The sequence below is a fragment of the Schistocerca cancellata genome, chromosome 4 (assembly GCF_023864275.1).
Source record: "Schistocerca cancellata isolate TAMUIC-IGC-003103 chromosome 4, iqSchCanc2.1, whole genome shotgun sequence".
In the NCBI taxonomy this organism is placed as follows: Eukaryota; Metazoa; Arthropoda; class Insecta; order Orthoptera; family Acrididae; genus Schistocerca; species Schistocerca cancellata.
Window position 1 is genome coordinate 521,662,252 of NC_064629.1, and position 14,762 is coordinate 521,677,013.

The window sequence follows — 14,762 nt, forward strand, 5'->3', positions numbered from 1 at the left end:
GCCAACCAGGCAAAAAAAGGTCAACTCTGTTTTTGTGTTAACAAATGGTGTTTTGTTTACTGTTAACCTAACCTTACTTTCCCATCATGTACATGTGCTCAGTACAATTTCTAATCGTGTTTGTAAAAGCTCTGCTGACAGTTTTTGTTATATTTGTGGTGAATTTGTGAGTAAAAAACACCAAAGAAACATTACAGACTTTGTGAAAAAGGTTTATCTATCATATTTTGTATCTAAACTTGGTGATCAAGATAAATCTTGGACGCCGCATAAGGTATGTTATGTGTGTGTTGAAGATCTGAGAAAATGATCCAAAAAGGAGAAAAAAGCCTTCAGATTTGCTGTTTGTATGATATGGAGGGAGTCAAGAAATCATTCTGATGATTGCTACTTTTGCAGTGTTGATGTTACTGGTCATAATTCGAAAAACAAGAAGATAATAAGCTACCCTAACCTTCCGCTCACCATCGACCAGTAGGGCATGGTGTAGATTTGCTCGTTCCTGAACCACCAGATGATTTAAATTCTATTCCAACAGAAGTATTTTCTGATGTACAATCTGATTTAGATGAACCAGATAATTATGAATTCCATTGTAATACAGAAAGTCTACAGCCCAAAATGTTTACTCAGACAGAGCTTAAGGATTTGGTTAGGGATCTGGGCTTAACAAAAGAAAAAGCTGAATTGCTTGGCTCTAGATTAAAAGAAAAGAACTTATTGGCAGTTGGAACCAGCATATTGACTGACTTATTTCCTGTTGTTCTTGTTGGATCATAGGGCAGCAGTAAAGACTTTCCATCTGGTTCTGTGGACAGCCGAACATTTCACTTCACTCCATGTTTTACCAGCTTTCAGAGCTTCTTCTTCCACCGTTCTTTTCCATGTCTTTTTCGGGTGGCCATGTGTATGTGTTCATTGTGGGTTCCAATCCACTGCTGCCTCTTCAACAGCTCCTTGTTGTTTGTGTATTGTGTGACCAATCCACCTCTGTTTTCTTTCCTTTACTTGTTCACAGATTGGTCGCTGGTTTGTCATCTCCCACAATTCGTCATTTGATGTAACATCTGGCCACGTCACATTTATAATTTGCCGAAGACACCAGTTTATGAAAACTTGCAGCTCGTTTACCATCATGTTTGTTACCTCCCATGTTTCTCAACTATACAGGAGGACTGACTTTATGTTGCTATTGAACAAGCACAGCTTGGTTTGTCTTGAGATGTTCTTTTTATGCCAGACAGGGTACAGTTGTACAAAGGCTCCATTTGTCTTCCGTATCCAACTCTTTACATCCTCCTCGGCCCCTCCATCTTTACAGATGGTACTTCCTAGATATACAAAGGAGTCTACTTGTTCCAATTCCTTTCCATACACTGTTAGCTTCACTTGTTTCTCAGATCGCATACTCATTTCCTTAGTTTTCTGAACATTTATTTTAAGTCCTGAAATTTCTGCTTCCTTTTTCAGTCTTTTCATCTTTTCTTCCATGTCACGCAATCTTTGCGAGAGCAGACAGGTATTGTCAGCAAAGTCAAGGTCTTGAAGCCTGGCTTGAATTCCCCACTGAATACCTCTTCTCCTACCACCAACAACTCTTTTCATTGCGCTGTCCAGTACCAACAAGGACAAGGTAGGTGACAATACATCCCTGCCTCACCCCAGCATTTGTTTGGATAGATTCAGTAAGGTTCCCATTGTGTAGCACCCTAAATTCATTCCCATCATACATGGCTTTAATAATATTTATTATCTTTGACAGTATTCCAAGGTATGCCACATAACTCTCCTATTAAGAGAGTCAAATGCCTTTTCAAAACCAATAAATGTAAGGTAGAGTGTGTTCTGCCATTCTGCACTCTGCTGAAGTATTACACGCAGTGTGTCGATGAGATCGACACAACTTTTGTGCTCTCTAAACACAGCTTGCTCTTTTCTCAGTTGTGCCTCAACTGAGTCCTTGATATGATTTAGCATCAATCTACAGAGTACTTTACTTGGTACAGATAGGAGGGTGATGCCTTGCCAGTTATTACAGTTGGTAGTATCCCCTTTTTTTGGCAATTTAATAATCAGCCCTTCTTTCCAATCCTTTGGTATTTTATCTTCTGACCATATATTCTCAAACAATGGATGCAGTAGATTTAAGGTGGTGTCAATGTCTGCTTTTAGCACCTCAGGTGCAATATTATCCATTTCTGGAGCCTTCTTGTTCTTCATCTGTTTGAGAACTATTTTAATTTCGGTCTTAGTTGGTGTGACATTGATTCTGTCACTGGCATCTGGAAAATTTCATTGCCTCTCCCTCTCTTCAGGTTGCTGTCTGTTTAAGACTTCAGAAAAATGTTCTCTCCATCTTCTAAGTTGATCTTCTTTTATCATCAACAGTTGACCCTCCTTGCTTTTGACAGGTCTGTTCTTTTTGAAACCTTTTTTGAACAACATTCTAGTGATGATTGCATCGCCCCTTGCTGCGGCTGTCTCTGCTCTCAAAGCTTACTCATTCATCTACTTCCTCTTTATCATTCCTCACACTCCTCTTTGAGAGTCAGTAGCTGCATACTCAGCTTGCATTCGAGTTTTCTGTTATTTTGTTTTACTCATATTTAATTTTACCTTAATCTCCTTCCTACAGCTGATCAAATTCCATGTACGCTCAGATGTCCAATGTTTCTTCAAATGGTTTTTAAAGCCAAGGACCTGTTTGCTCAAATTGCAATAGACGTCCTTAATCTGAGTCCATGTATCATCAACACTATTTTCATCATTTTCCTGTGCTTCTTGGAGTACCACGTAGAGGTTCCTTTTCAAACTTTCTATTTGTAGCCATGATTTTTAATCTAAAATTTGCAACAATAAGGTGGTGATCACTGCCAACATCAGCCTCACGTTTATTTCTCACGTCCATCAGCGACCTTCTAAATTTTTTGCTTAGCGCTATATGATCAATTTGGTTTTCCGTTCTGTGATCAGGGGATACCCATGTAACCTTATGGCAATTCTTGTGTGGAAATAATGTACCTCCAATCACCAAATCGTGACTGGCACAGAAATTTGAAAGCATATCCCCATTTTCATTCATTACTTTGATACCATGGACTCCCTTTACATGCTCTAGGCCTTCATTGCTCTTTCCAACTTCTGCATTTAGGTCTCCCATAATAATCAAGATGTCTCTCTTAGTGGTACTTTTAATGGTGTCACTTAAGGAGAGGTAAATCTCTTTTTTTCTGTTCAGTATCTGAGGTTTCTGTAGGAGCATAGCATTGGATGACTGTGGTATTTCAAATGTTTGTCTTAAAATGTGCTGTCGGTAGTCTTTCTGAAACTGGTTTCCATTCCATAAGGTTCTTTTTTGCTCCTTTTTGACAAAAGTCCAACTCCATTTCTGTGCTCTGCATCCTCTCCAGTGGGTCTAGAGTATAAAAAGGTGTATCCATCTTGTGTTTGGATTTCTCCAAAGTCTAGCCATCTCACCTCACTAAGTCCGAGAATGTCCATCCTGTAACTCTACATCTCTTTTGTAACCTGTTTGTGTGCTGGCTTCTCTCAATGTTATAATATTCCAGAAATCTATTTTCGTTGTCCTTTTCATGCCAAAGGTCGTCATATTTGAGTCCGTCTGGCTCTTCTTTCCTGCTGTTTCTTTAATCATTTGTTTTTGGGAGTGCTGGTGATTGGCCCACAGCTCCCTAGTGTGGTGGTGGGACTGCCACCGAAGAGCCTCCAGACTTGCCCAATTTTCTTTTAAGGGTTTACTCCCCTAGGGCAGCTGGCTTCCCTATGCCTAAGAAGCTCCCCTACTGTTTACTATGATTTGAGATGGCAGGAAAAGGACAGGGTAAGGACAGGCTTGGGATAGGTGAGAAGGACCAGTGGGCTGTTGTGGGACACACTTTGTCTGGCTCCTCCCCGTCGGCCAATCCGACATGGGTGACCCTGCTGGTAGCTAAGCTACTGCCGGCATAGCCCTCAGGATCCAGAGCAGAACCACCATATACATGTACAGAAAGAGAGAGAGAGAGCAGCAATTTTCCAAGTTTTTTCAACAAGAAGGTGATTTAGTGTACTGCTCAGACATTCCTGGTCTGATGAATGAGTTTGGTATTGAATACAAAAAGGAAGACTGGAGGCTGTTTATTGATTCATCCAAAAATAGTTAAAAGGCTGTTTTAGTACACAACAGTAACATGTATGTATCTATACCTGTTGGAAATTCTGTAAATATGAAAGAAAGCAATGAAAACCTAGAAATAGTGCTAAATAGGCTATTCTGCTCATGGTTGGATGATATGTGGTGATCTAAAAGTAACATGCATACTCCTTGGTCAGCAAGGTGGCTTTACCAAATTTCCATGTTTCTTGTGTAAATGGGACAGTAGGGCTAGGGATCAACACTGGTGCAGAAAGAACTGGCCTGTGAGGGAGTCTTTAAAACCTGGTGAGAAGAACATTCTATGCAAAAACATTGTAGATTCAAACACATACTCCTCCCACCTCTACATATAAAGTTAGGCCTAATGAAACAGTTTGTAAAGGCTTTAACTAAAGATGGACCATGTTTTAAGTATTTCTGTCAAAAGTTTCCACACATTTCAGAAGCTACCGGTAAACTAAAAGAAGGCATCATTGTCGGACCTGACATTAGAAAATTGATGTTTGATGTTAACTTTGATTCCACAATGATCTTAAATGAGAAAGAAGCATGGATATTATTCAAGCAAGTCGTTAACATTCTTAGGACTTGAAAAAGACTCAGAATATGTTTCTATTATAGCTACAATGTTAAAGAAGTTTAAAACTTTAGGCTGTTATAGTGAGCCTGATCGTTCACTTTCCGAACAGTCACTTTGATTACTTCCCTGACAATATGGGAGATGTTAGTGAGCAGCAAGGAGCGCATTTTTACCAGGACATTAAAGGGATGGAAAAACGCTACCAAGGCCACTGGAACACCAACATGATGGGGGACTTCTGTTGGTCACTTCACTGAGAAGTTCAGCAAGCAACTCATCGTAGAAAAAGCTACACAAGAAGCTTCAATGAAAAAAAGAGAGAGAAAATACCAGCCAATTCCAGCTGGCAAGTGAAACCTCTATTAACACATATCATTGTTTTAAGTAGCTTACTGTAAATACAAACCATGCTTATGTTGTAACAAAGCATTTCATTAATTTTCTCATTTTCTGTATAGCATAGGATCTTTATACTATATAATAAAAAGCATATTGCTCAAAAACTATGGGTGATACAAAAAAAAAAACTGAAGCTAGATTTGGATTCAGCTCATAAAAATCTATAAAGATCAGCTATCAAAGTAAAAAAAGTTTTTTAAAAAATTTCTGATGTATATAGCACGACGCACAGGACGGCAACAGGGGCCGGCGGCCGGAATTCTGTTTATGCGCCGTGCGGGAGCGGCCGTAACGGCCGGATTGTACCGCTCGCACGTCGTCCGCCCCGGACACAGTGGACACGGACGCGCCGCCCTGAACCGCCGCGACGTCGCACCACGCTTCCAGCTGTTGACCTGCGGCGTGGGAGACTTCATACGATTGCGCAATGGACAGGACTTCTCAAGGGAAGGGTCTTCTAACTGCAGGGCCCGTTGCCGGACCTCCCTATCAGGGGCAGAATGAACAATGACGTCGCCTACCATAACGTGGGCATACGACTCTCGCGACTGCTCCGTGACAAAATGACACTTGCAACTAAGACCGTGCAGGATAGCGGCCCACGTCCGGTAAGACTGATGGGGCTGTTTCTTGCATTGATAGAACTCGACCCTAGCCGCCACAACATGCGTGCGGCGGTGATAATATGAAGACAGCAATGAACACAATGCATCAAAAGACAAGGACGAGGGTTCCTGCAACGGCGCTAGCTGCCACAAAACGTGATACAGCGAGGGAGATATCCAAGACAAGAAGAGAGCACGACATACCTCCGCATCGGCAACATGAAACACCTGGAAATGCTGCCGAAGGCGATGTTCATATGCGTCCCAATCCTCCGCCGTCTCGTCATACGGGGGAAAGGGAGGAGGGAACGGCGCTGGAGCAGACTGCGTGGAGAGCAACGCCAGAAGCACTTGTTTCATGGTGGCCATGAGCTCCGTCTGCTGCTCAACCAAAACCCGCACTAAATCCTCCATGCCGTGGAGAAGCTGCGAAACTGGAACGACGACGCAACACGTGAAAGAACGACCCTACTCGTCACCAATTGTGTAGTAACACTGTTCACGTTTACGTAGCACTTCACTTAGCATAGACCGGGACTGAGTCCTAGGCAGGCCCGATGTTGACTGACTGGGCACGGCCCGTGCTGCCTGAGTTGTTGTTGTTGTTGTTGTTGTTGTTGTTACGCCGGCAGAGGTCGCATCCGAATTCTCGCGTGCCCTCTGGTGGACGGGACTCTACTTGCGGCAACTACCGTCCGTGACGCACCGTGCCGATGTGCGCCTCCCGCGATCTGTGTGGTGGCTACTGCAATTTCGTTGGCCTGTGTAAATTTTTATATCAGAATTTAAAAGTTTCATATTTTATCTGAACCTGTCTGTTGTCATTATATCACAAGAGAACTGTGAGCTTTTGATCAAATAAAGGCCATAAATTTCATTTCAAAACATGCACATAAAATTTCAGTGAATATGTTTAGCTCAGAAAGGAAGACACACCAGCTGTTGTTTCGACATTGCATATGTGCTTCTCTCTCTGTGGACCAGTTTATATATTTTTAGTGTTGTGTTTTCTGTGAACAGCTGCCAAAAATTAGCTGCATTGTGAATTATGAAGTTTCTCTTTGCAAGTTATATTCCCCTGCTGCGCAGAATAAAAACAAATTGCCTTTGTAGTTTTCCAGTTGCATTTCAGGTATGCACCTAGCACCTGATCTAACATCTTTTCCAAATTCAGAATGGCCCACAAAAAAAGGTGAAGATAATGGATATCTACCTCTTCCTTTATTGTATTCACATGGCATCCCTACGTGAGCAATGTGTTGTTTTTTATGAAGAATTTTGTCTTTTTACTGTACCAGTTCTTGGTGTAACTTCCGCAGATGCATCAGGACTACTTTCACTTGATTCAGTGCTGTCTGGAGTACGAGTGTCACTATTAGTTTCTACTTGTCTTTGAGATTCACTACCTTTGGACTCTTACTCTGTAACTTGTTGCAGTTGCTCTATTACTTTCTGCTCAGACAATGTATGAGCCATTTTCGGTGGTTGTATTGTGATTTATACACAACCAAACACTTCAAGCATAGCAGGATGCAGTAATCAGCTCAGAGGCTTCAGCATACATTGTAACATCATATCACACTAAAGTGCAACATCATTGAGGATGTGCAGTGCTCTTGGATGGTATAGGTGCATAAAGAAATGTTAAGTGGTCAAAAGCTGCTGACACAGCTCTAAATATACCGTGAGATAAAAAAACAAGTACAGTAACATGTCATTAATTTTTGTAATATAATGTCCGTTGAAAAGAAATAAGAGACAGAAAAAAGTATTGTTGTTGTAGACAAATAAAATTTCAGAATGGTCAGTTTGACAGCTTCCATGGCTCTAGAGTTAATGAAACTTGTAATGTCAAAAGAAAACACTTTGAAATTGAAAACAGTAGTGCACAGTTAAGTAAAGCACCCCTCAACCTAAAGGTTGCTTTCAACACTCCATTGCTTTACTTGACTTAGTCCCATTGGAGATGGTATAGCCTTGCCTTCCTCCAGCCTTTGAACTGATTTATCTAACCATTTGGGGGGGCTAAAATTTAATGATGTGATTTGGCATTTTTTGTGTGAATTGCCATTTTTTTTTACACTGATGAATAATTCCCAGAGGTGAATAAAAGATAAGTGACAGCAAAAAATCTCGGGTGCAACAAAGGGTTGAATCCTAAGCATTCGGCAGAGAACTGGAAAACAGTATGCTGCTTGATATTTTGTTTTAGTATATAAGTTTATTTCCAATTTATTGCCTTCACTAATACATGTCCTGACATTGTAGGTGGACTCGAGTCAACTTTGAGTAAACCATTTTTGCTGTCTGTAGTTGTTGGTCATAATATTATTTTGAGCAACGCTTTGAACTTGTTTGATAATTTGCTGTTGCACGTATAATGTTTTTTACTGTCTGACAGATAGTAACGTCCATCTACAATGTCAGGACATGTACTGATGAAGGCAATAAAGCCGAAATGAGCTTATATACTAAAATAAAATATGAAGCAGCATACTGTTTTCTAATTCTTTGCATAATGTCCTGCTGTGACGTAATATATGCTGCAGGTTCCACAATAAAGAAACTAAACATTTGGGTTTGTTGTTGGACACTTACCATCGTAGCCACAAAGCACATTAATGTGGCATAGCAAATAGTTCTATCGTAATGTGAGCAGTATCATTTCTTTCATGTAAAGGTAGTATATTGCTGTGAGTTGTGTGTTGTAGAGATTATCTTGCAGCAAAACAGTATATTCATTCAAGTTTCTGGAATGGCTCAAAATAACACTAAACATTTAAGAATGTCATAAACTTATGTTTTCAGTTGGCTCATTAATGACTCCGGAAGTCAGACAACTTGGAGATCATCCTGCTTACAATTGGGTAGTTCTGAACTCTTGAGGGTATAACAACATTTGGCATTTCTAGCATGTAAGATGATGTCAGATCCAACAAAGATGCCTTCTTTTCTATGATATTCGACTTATCTGAGAGAATTTTGGTATCTACTTTGCGCACACATTATGGTACAGCAATTAGCCATGGACAGTTTTGCAGTGTGCTGATAGAAGGTTCTGAATAATAGTTTCTGCTATACAACATTTTGTTCAATGATGACATTATTGCAGTGGACAGAAAATAGATGATTCTCCATTTTTATTTGTTCTAGTTGTTATTACTGTGTAATTTCATACACTTGTGCAACTAACAAGGCAGTTGTTCTCAACACCTTTTTCTTGCTCCTGTGAAAACACCCTTTTCAGCTAGAAACCAATCACAGTGTGTTCCAGATATTTGGATGCACCTGTCACTGTGAATACCACCTTTGCTTAGCTGCTGGTTTTCATTTGACTGAAATGCAGAATAGGGGGGATGTTTTTCAATGTTCAGTATGTGCTTATGTCTATTAGAAACAACTGAAACAAAGGAATATGATAATTTCCAGTTTTTCATAGTGCAGACAATGTATTAATAGGTATTGAGCAAATGACCAAATTGTCATGGCAGCTATACATAATATTTCAACATGATAATGAGTGTTATCTCATCAGATGTGCTGCTGAAGCTGCCGGTAAGCTGAAGTGTGTTCACTTAATGCTTATGAGATTCCCTCACTCCTTGCACCCAAAATTCAGTGACTGGAATCTGACGATCAGACAATAGAATTTAGGCTACTTAGGAGAGTTGGGAGTGCTCGAAAGAGAGAGTAGCAAAGTGAGTGTGGCATCATGGTATGCAGATCTTGGATAGAACACCTGTTCCACTTGTGCAGTTCAAGAAAGGAATGAAGTCCTTGGCTATAAAATGAACATATTTCTGACAGCAATCAATCATCAATCCACTGGATAATGACAACTGATTCTGTTTGTGAAATACTGTACATGTCTACCATGAGAATGTGGCGTATCACCCGAGAACTCTTTCCTATAAGGTCTTGTACGCTCTTAAACAAGGAATGTTGGAAATGGCAGTATGTCTAGATCACTCTGATTTCTGTTCTATACAGTGTAATGTAAAAACTTGTAAATTATAGATTGCAGCAATCGGTTGTCCTTTTTAAATTTTGTTGTGCAGATCTAGACTTCGACTAGAAGCTAGCCATTCTCAATGCACTAATATTTTTGGTCAATGCATGTAATTCCCTGTTGGTCGGGCTTCATTCACAGTTGAATTCAGTTCAATGCATGAAATTCCCTGTTGGTCAGGCTTCATCCACAGTTCATTGAATTGAAAATAATAGTGCATTGAGAATGGCTAGCTTCTAGCTAAAATCTAGATCTGCACAATAAAATTTTAAAAGGACAACTGATTGCTGCAATCTAGAATTTAGAACTTAATATAACAGTCGCTGAGTGCAACAGCTTTATGAATGGAAGGTTACATGATGGTAATGTAGAATGTAGCTCAGTCTGTTCATTTTTTGCTGTTGATAGTGACATAAATAACTTTGAAGTGTTACCATGTATATTTTTTGTATGCTTTTTTCCTTTCTTCTTTTTTGCTTTCTTCTTTTTTGCTTTCTTCTTTTTTGCTTTCTTCTTTTTTCCTTTCTTCTTTTTTCCTTTCCTTGCATGATGATGATACTAGCCTCAGAGCTCTTATTCTACTTCAGTATATACCTTTGAACAATTTCTGATACTTTACATCTTTCAACTATGGCATTCTTACTACTGAGATTGGTGCAGTTTCCTCATTTTCATCCTTCACCAGTAAGCTCCTGAGATTATGGCTGTGTGGCTTGGTTAATGCTAATAAGTATGTTAGTTACATATTTTGTATGTTGAATTCAGGTTCAGTAGTTGATTGTATGACATTCACATGAAACATACTCACTTCATTCATAAAAATTTAGACAAACTTTGTACCTTATTTTGAGATACTGTAATTTCTTTTCTTTTTAGCATAACAAAAGAATCCATAATAGACGTTGAAGCTGTTGTTTCTAAAGTCCCACGTACTGTGGATGGTTGTACTCAGAAGACAGTGGAATTGCATGGATTACAAATTTTTGTTGTCAGTGCTTCTAAAAGTCAGCTGCCTTTGCAAATTGAAGATGCTGCTCGTCCAGTGAAGGATGATGACAACAGTGAAGTAAGTGTAGGTTACACTGAAGCTATGAAACAGGTCTTTTGTGATTCAGTCTGAATACACTGGTGCTGTGGTGCTGTACACAGAAAAACATTATGGCTACAATAATAATAATAATATTTTAGAGTATTCAATTGTTGTTGATTAATCAGGTCTTCTGACTGTATGGTATGTTGTTGATATATGTTGTCAATGATTTTCAGCAAATAATGTTGTTAATAAATCTTTCTCTAATCGTAAGTCAGAAGGCGGCTTTGAGAGAGAGAGAGAGAGAGAGAGAGAGAGAGAGAGAGAGAGAGAGAGAGAGTGGGGGGGGGGGGGGAGGTGTGATGGTGTGTGAATAATGTCTTACGTATGGTGGCCTCTCATCATGAGGAGATACTTTTTGCTAGGCTGTGTATTGGGCACTGTCATTTCAGTCACTGTCATTTGTTAAGTGGAGATCCGACACCACTCTATGCTTACTGCAACCAACAATTAACAGTGCACTATTTTCTGACCCAATGCCAATTTTATAACCGTTTACATTTTAATCACTGTTTGCCATCTGAATTATCGGATATTTTAGCAAATACAGTAAGAGCTGTAGATCATGTTTTACTTTTTGTTCATCATAGTGATGTACTGAAGGAAATTTAATTTTCGACTTTTTGAGCAGCCTGTTCAAAGGGGGAAGTGATTATTTTTAGCTATCCCTCTACTCCAGTTGACTAGGCTCGGAATATTATTGACCTCAAATTCGTTCAGTAATTTATCTTTTTAAGTTATGACACAGGCGATTATGACAGCTGCTTTACGCCCTAAAGCAACAACAAACAAAGAATCAAATATATGGTGGCAGGAAGGGGGACAAACATCATCCACATTTACAAGTCTTGGAGTGTTGTTGCAGACAGCAGTGAGGTTCACTTAGTGATAACACATTAAAATATATGAGGGAGATCACAAATGTTCTAACTGTTTTCAATTAACTCCTCAGACAACTGTGCCTTTGAAAGAAAAATAAAGTTCTTCTATGACACTGCATTAAGTGCTCCACAGCTATAGTTCCAGGTGCTTCCGCTATGCTGAGTACGGTACATGGAACAGTTGATGCTGAGCTGAAGTCATGTTGGTTTGTAGTGTAGTTATAACTCTTATGTGGCTAAGTGATTTTGGTTTTAATGACCATTTTGTGTTTATTCTTCTTAATTTTGGCATTGTGGGCATTAAGTTCTCTTCCCAAATTTATAGAATGTATTTCTTGGATAACTCTGTCACAGTCTCACAACTGCCTCCTTCCCCCCTCCCAATTTGTAAAGGAAATGTGGATTCATATTCATACAGCCATTTTTCATAATCCCCATAACGGAATAGACCAGGAAAAACAAAGAGTTTATTGCAATAGTACTACAAAAAATGATGTGATTACAGAAATAGATGTTCTACTAGATAAGTAGAACTAAAAGTTGTAGATAATTTTTTGCTTATGTAGCCCGTGGATCACTCTATCAGTATAAACAAACAGGTACAGAGTTAGTATGTGACTCAAATACCTGGTGCATTTCACTGATACTGCACTTGTAACCAACCATGCATGTAACAGGCAGCTTACGTATGATCATCCATCACTTGCGGACAGGTGTGAACTGATTTTATAAACGTTATTCCTCATGTTGAAGCTATTAAAATGAATGTTGTTGTTTCAACAATTGATTGTTTCAAGCACAGATTTTGTTCAGAATGCTGTGGGGAAAATGCCAAATCATGATTGTGGTTCTCTTTTTCTTGCGCCACATGTCCTTCTTAGGGCAATTTCATGTTCAAGTAACTGGGACATGAACTGAAGATCAACTGCAGTGACGATTTTTTCATCCAAGGAGAAAGGGCCTCAATTTAAACTGTTGCTTTATTAGTGCTGAACATGTTTTATGAAGTTTCTTGGGTTAATTTATACACACATATAAACAAATCAGTTCATTCATTCTATTGCCTTTTTCCAATCCAGGATTTCTTACCATTATGATAATATTATTCATTCTTGGTTTTTACCTCCTTTGACAAATAACTGGACTGTTTCTATTTATGTTTCGAAATAAAATTTGAGGCTGCATAAATTTCTTATTGCTAAATAATCTGGAATTTCTTTGGAGTTCTGTAAATGACCAGTGAAACTTGAAAGGATTTGTAAAATCTTTTTTTAGTAGTTCCTTGTGTTAAAGGTTTCAGAATTTTGTCAATAGTTTGTCATTTATTTATCTCCTCTATATGAAATATTCTCTTTTGTTTCCACAGGAAGGCCTGAATATTAGAGTTAATCAAGATACTCGCTTAGATAACAGGGTATTGGATCTACGAACTCCAGCAAACCAGGCTATTTTTAGATTGGAAGCAGGTGTATGTAAACTGTTCAGGGACCTTTTATTCAACCAGGTATATTGAACAGTGCCTTTTGTTGTACAAGTATAAGTAGTGAACTTTACTGTTAAAGGAACTATATAGTATAATGTGAAGGAAAATTAGGTATGTAAATTTCCAATAAAACTGACAAAGCAAAAAGTAATGTGAAAATTCATGGAAACTACTCAGTGTCTGTAGAGAAAAGGATGTCTAGCAGATTCCTGCGTCCTTTATTAATTGTATACGAATGTGCTAAAATTACACTGTTCTTAGAAAAATAATACCATGAACCGTATAGCAAAGAGTATTTTGCTAAGAAACAAATGTCAAAGGTATTCATGAAACAAACAAGTTTACTTTAGATTGATAAGGTTTCAGACTACTGAAACACTATAGGCAAGTAAACTTGCTGCCTTGAGTGTGAGTAGCTGTCATTGATGTATAATATGTTCGAGACTTTTGGAATTAGAATAATCAGGATTACAGTTCATGAAGCTCAGCCTGTAAATTTGGTAATGCAAATGAGTGTGGTAATTTATGAAAGATGTTTCGTGTGGAAATAATTTTGGCTTTTGTAAATGAGTGCATTCATTGCAGCTGGACATTTTTGATAAATTTTGTCTTTGTTTGCAGGGGTTTGTTGAGATACATACGCCAAAAATAATTCCAGCTGCAAGTGAGGGTGGTGCTAATGTTTTTACTGTTTCATATTTTAAAAGCTCAGCTTACTTAGCGCAGAGCCCTCAACTTTACAAACAGATGGCTATTGCAGCGGATTTTGACAGGGTGTACACTGTGGGAGCAGGTGAGATGTAGTTGTGTTGTTACATTTTATCATGTTAAATTCTCAACATCTTGTCAAGAACTAGCCACAGTTAGTATTTAAAATGTTATACTTAATGTTACTTATGAGTAGCTTGGTGATGTAGCTGTGTAAAGAATCAAGGTAGCAACCTAAAGATCTCTGGTTGGAATACTGATATTCAAATCTAGCAGCACTTTTTTTGTGTGTAAAATATAAACATCCCCTAATGTTTGGGTCTCTTTGTATCTGACTGTCTTACGTTAATTCACATACTTTTTCAAAATAAAGGCATACTTTCTTCATTAGCAGAGGATATAGAAAATCAGCCTGTAGGTTTGACAACTGAAAAAGTCATTATATTCTTACATAACTTTCATGTAATGCATGTCTCTTTATGTATTTTATATGAATGAGACTATCGGCAGAGTCATGTAATCTGCTGTTTGCCAAAGAAGATAATATTTGGTATGATAATGTATAATATATGACAGCAAGAAGTTATTTTGGAAGAGTTTTCAAATAAAATATGGGTTTCAGTTGTAAGACAGAGATATTAATCATTAGGAAAGTGTACTGGACAGACTGATCAAAGCAGAATCAACAGTCATGTTAGTCTGTTTTCATCACTTCTTTCCAAATTTGTTTGACTGCTTGTAGTTGAAAGAAAATAGTTTTCAAACTATGCTACAGGTCTGCTTGCAGTTAATGAACTAATATAATGGTCTTATTATGTTGTCTTCAGAAAACGAGCTTCCATCCCCATTAC

At 38.6% G+C, this 14,762-nt stretch overlaps 1 protein-coding gene across 2 annotated transcripts in view; it reads left to right on the forward strand.

Moving 5' to 3' along the window:
- LOC126183655 (aspartate--tRNA ligase, cytoplasmic) overlaps positions 1-14,762 on the forward strand; it is a 97,078-nt gene that overhangs the window by 43,913 nt on the left and 38,403 nt on the right. For both annotated transcript variants that reach the window (XM_049925800.1, XM_049925801.1), the window contains exons 5-7: positions 10,626-10,815; positions 13,087-13,224; positions 13,825-13,996. In XM_049925800.1, coding sequence (XP_049781757.1) covers positions 10,626-10,815; positions 13,087-13,224; positions 13,825-13,996 — 500 coding nt within the window. The remainder of the gene's footprint in view (positions 1-10,625; positions 10,816-13,086; positions 13,225-13,824; positions 13,997-14,762) is intronic.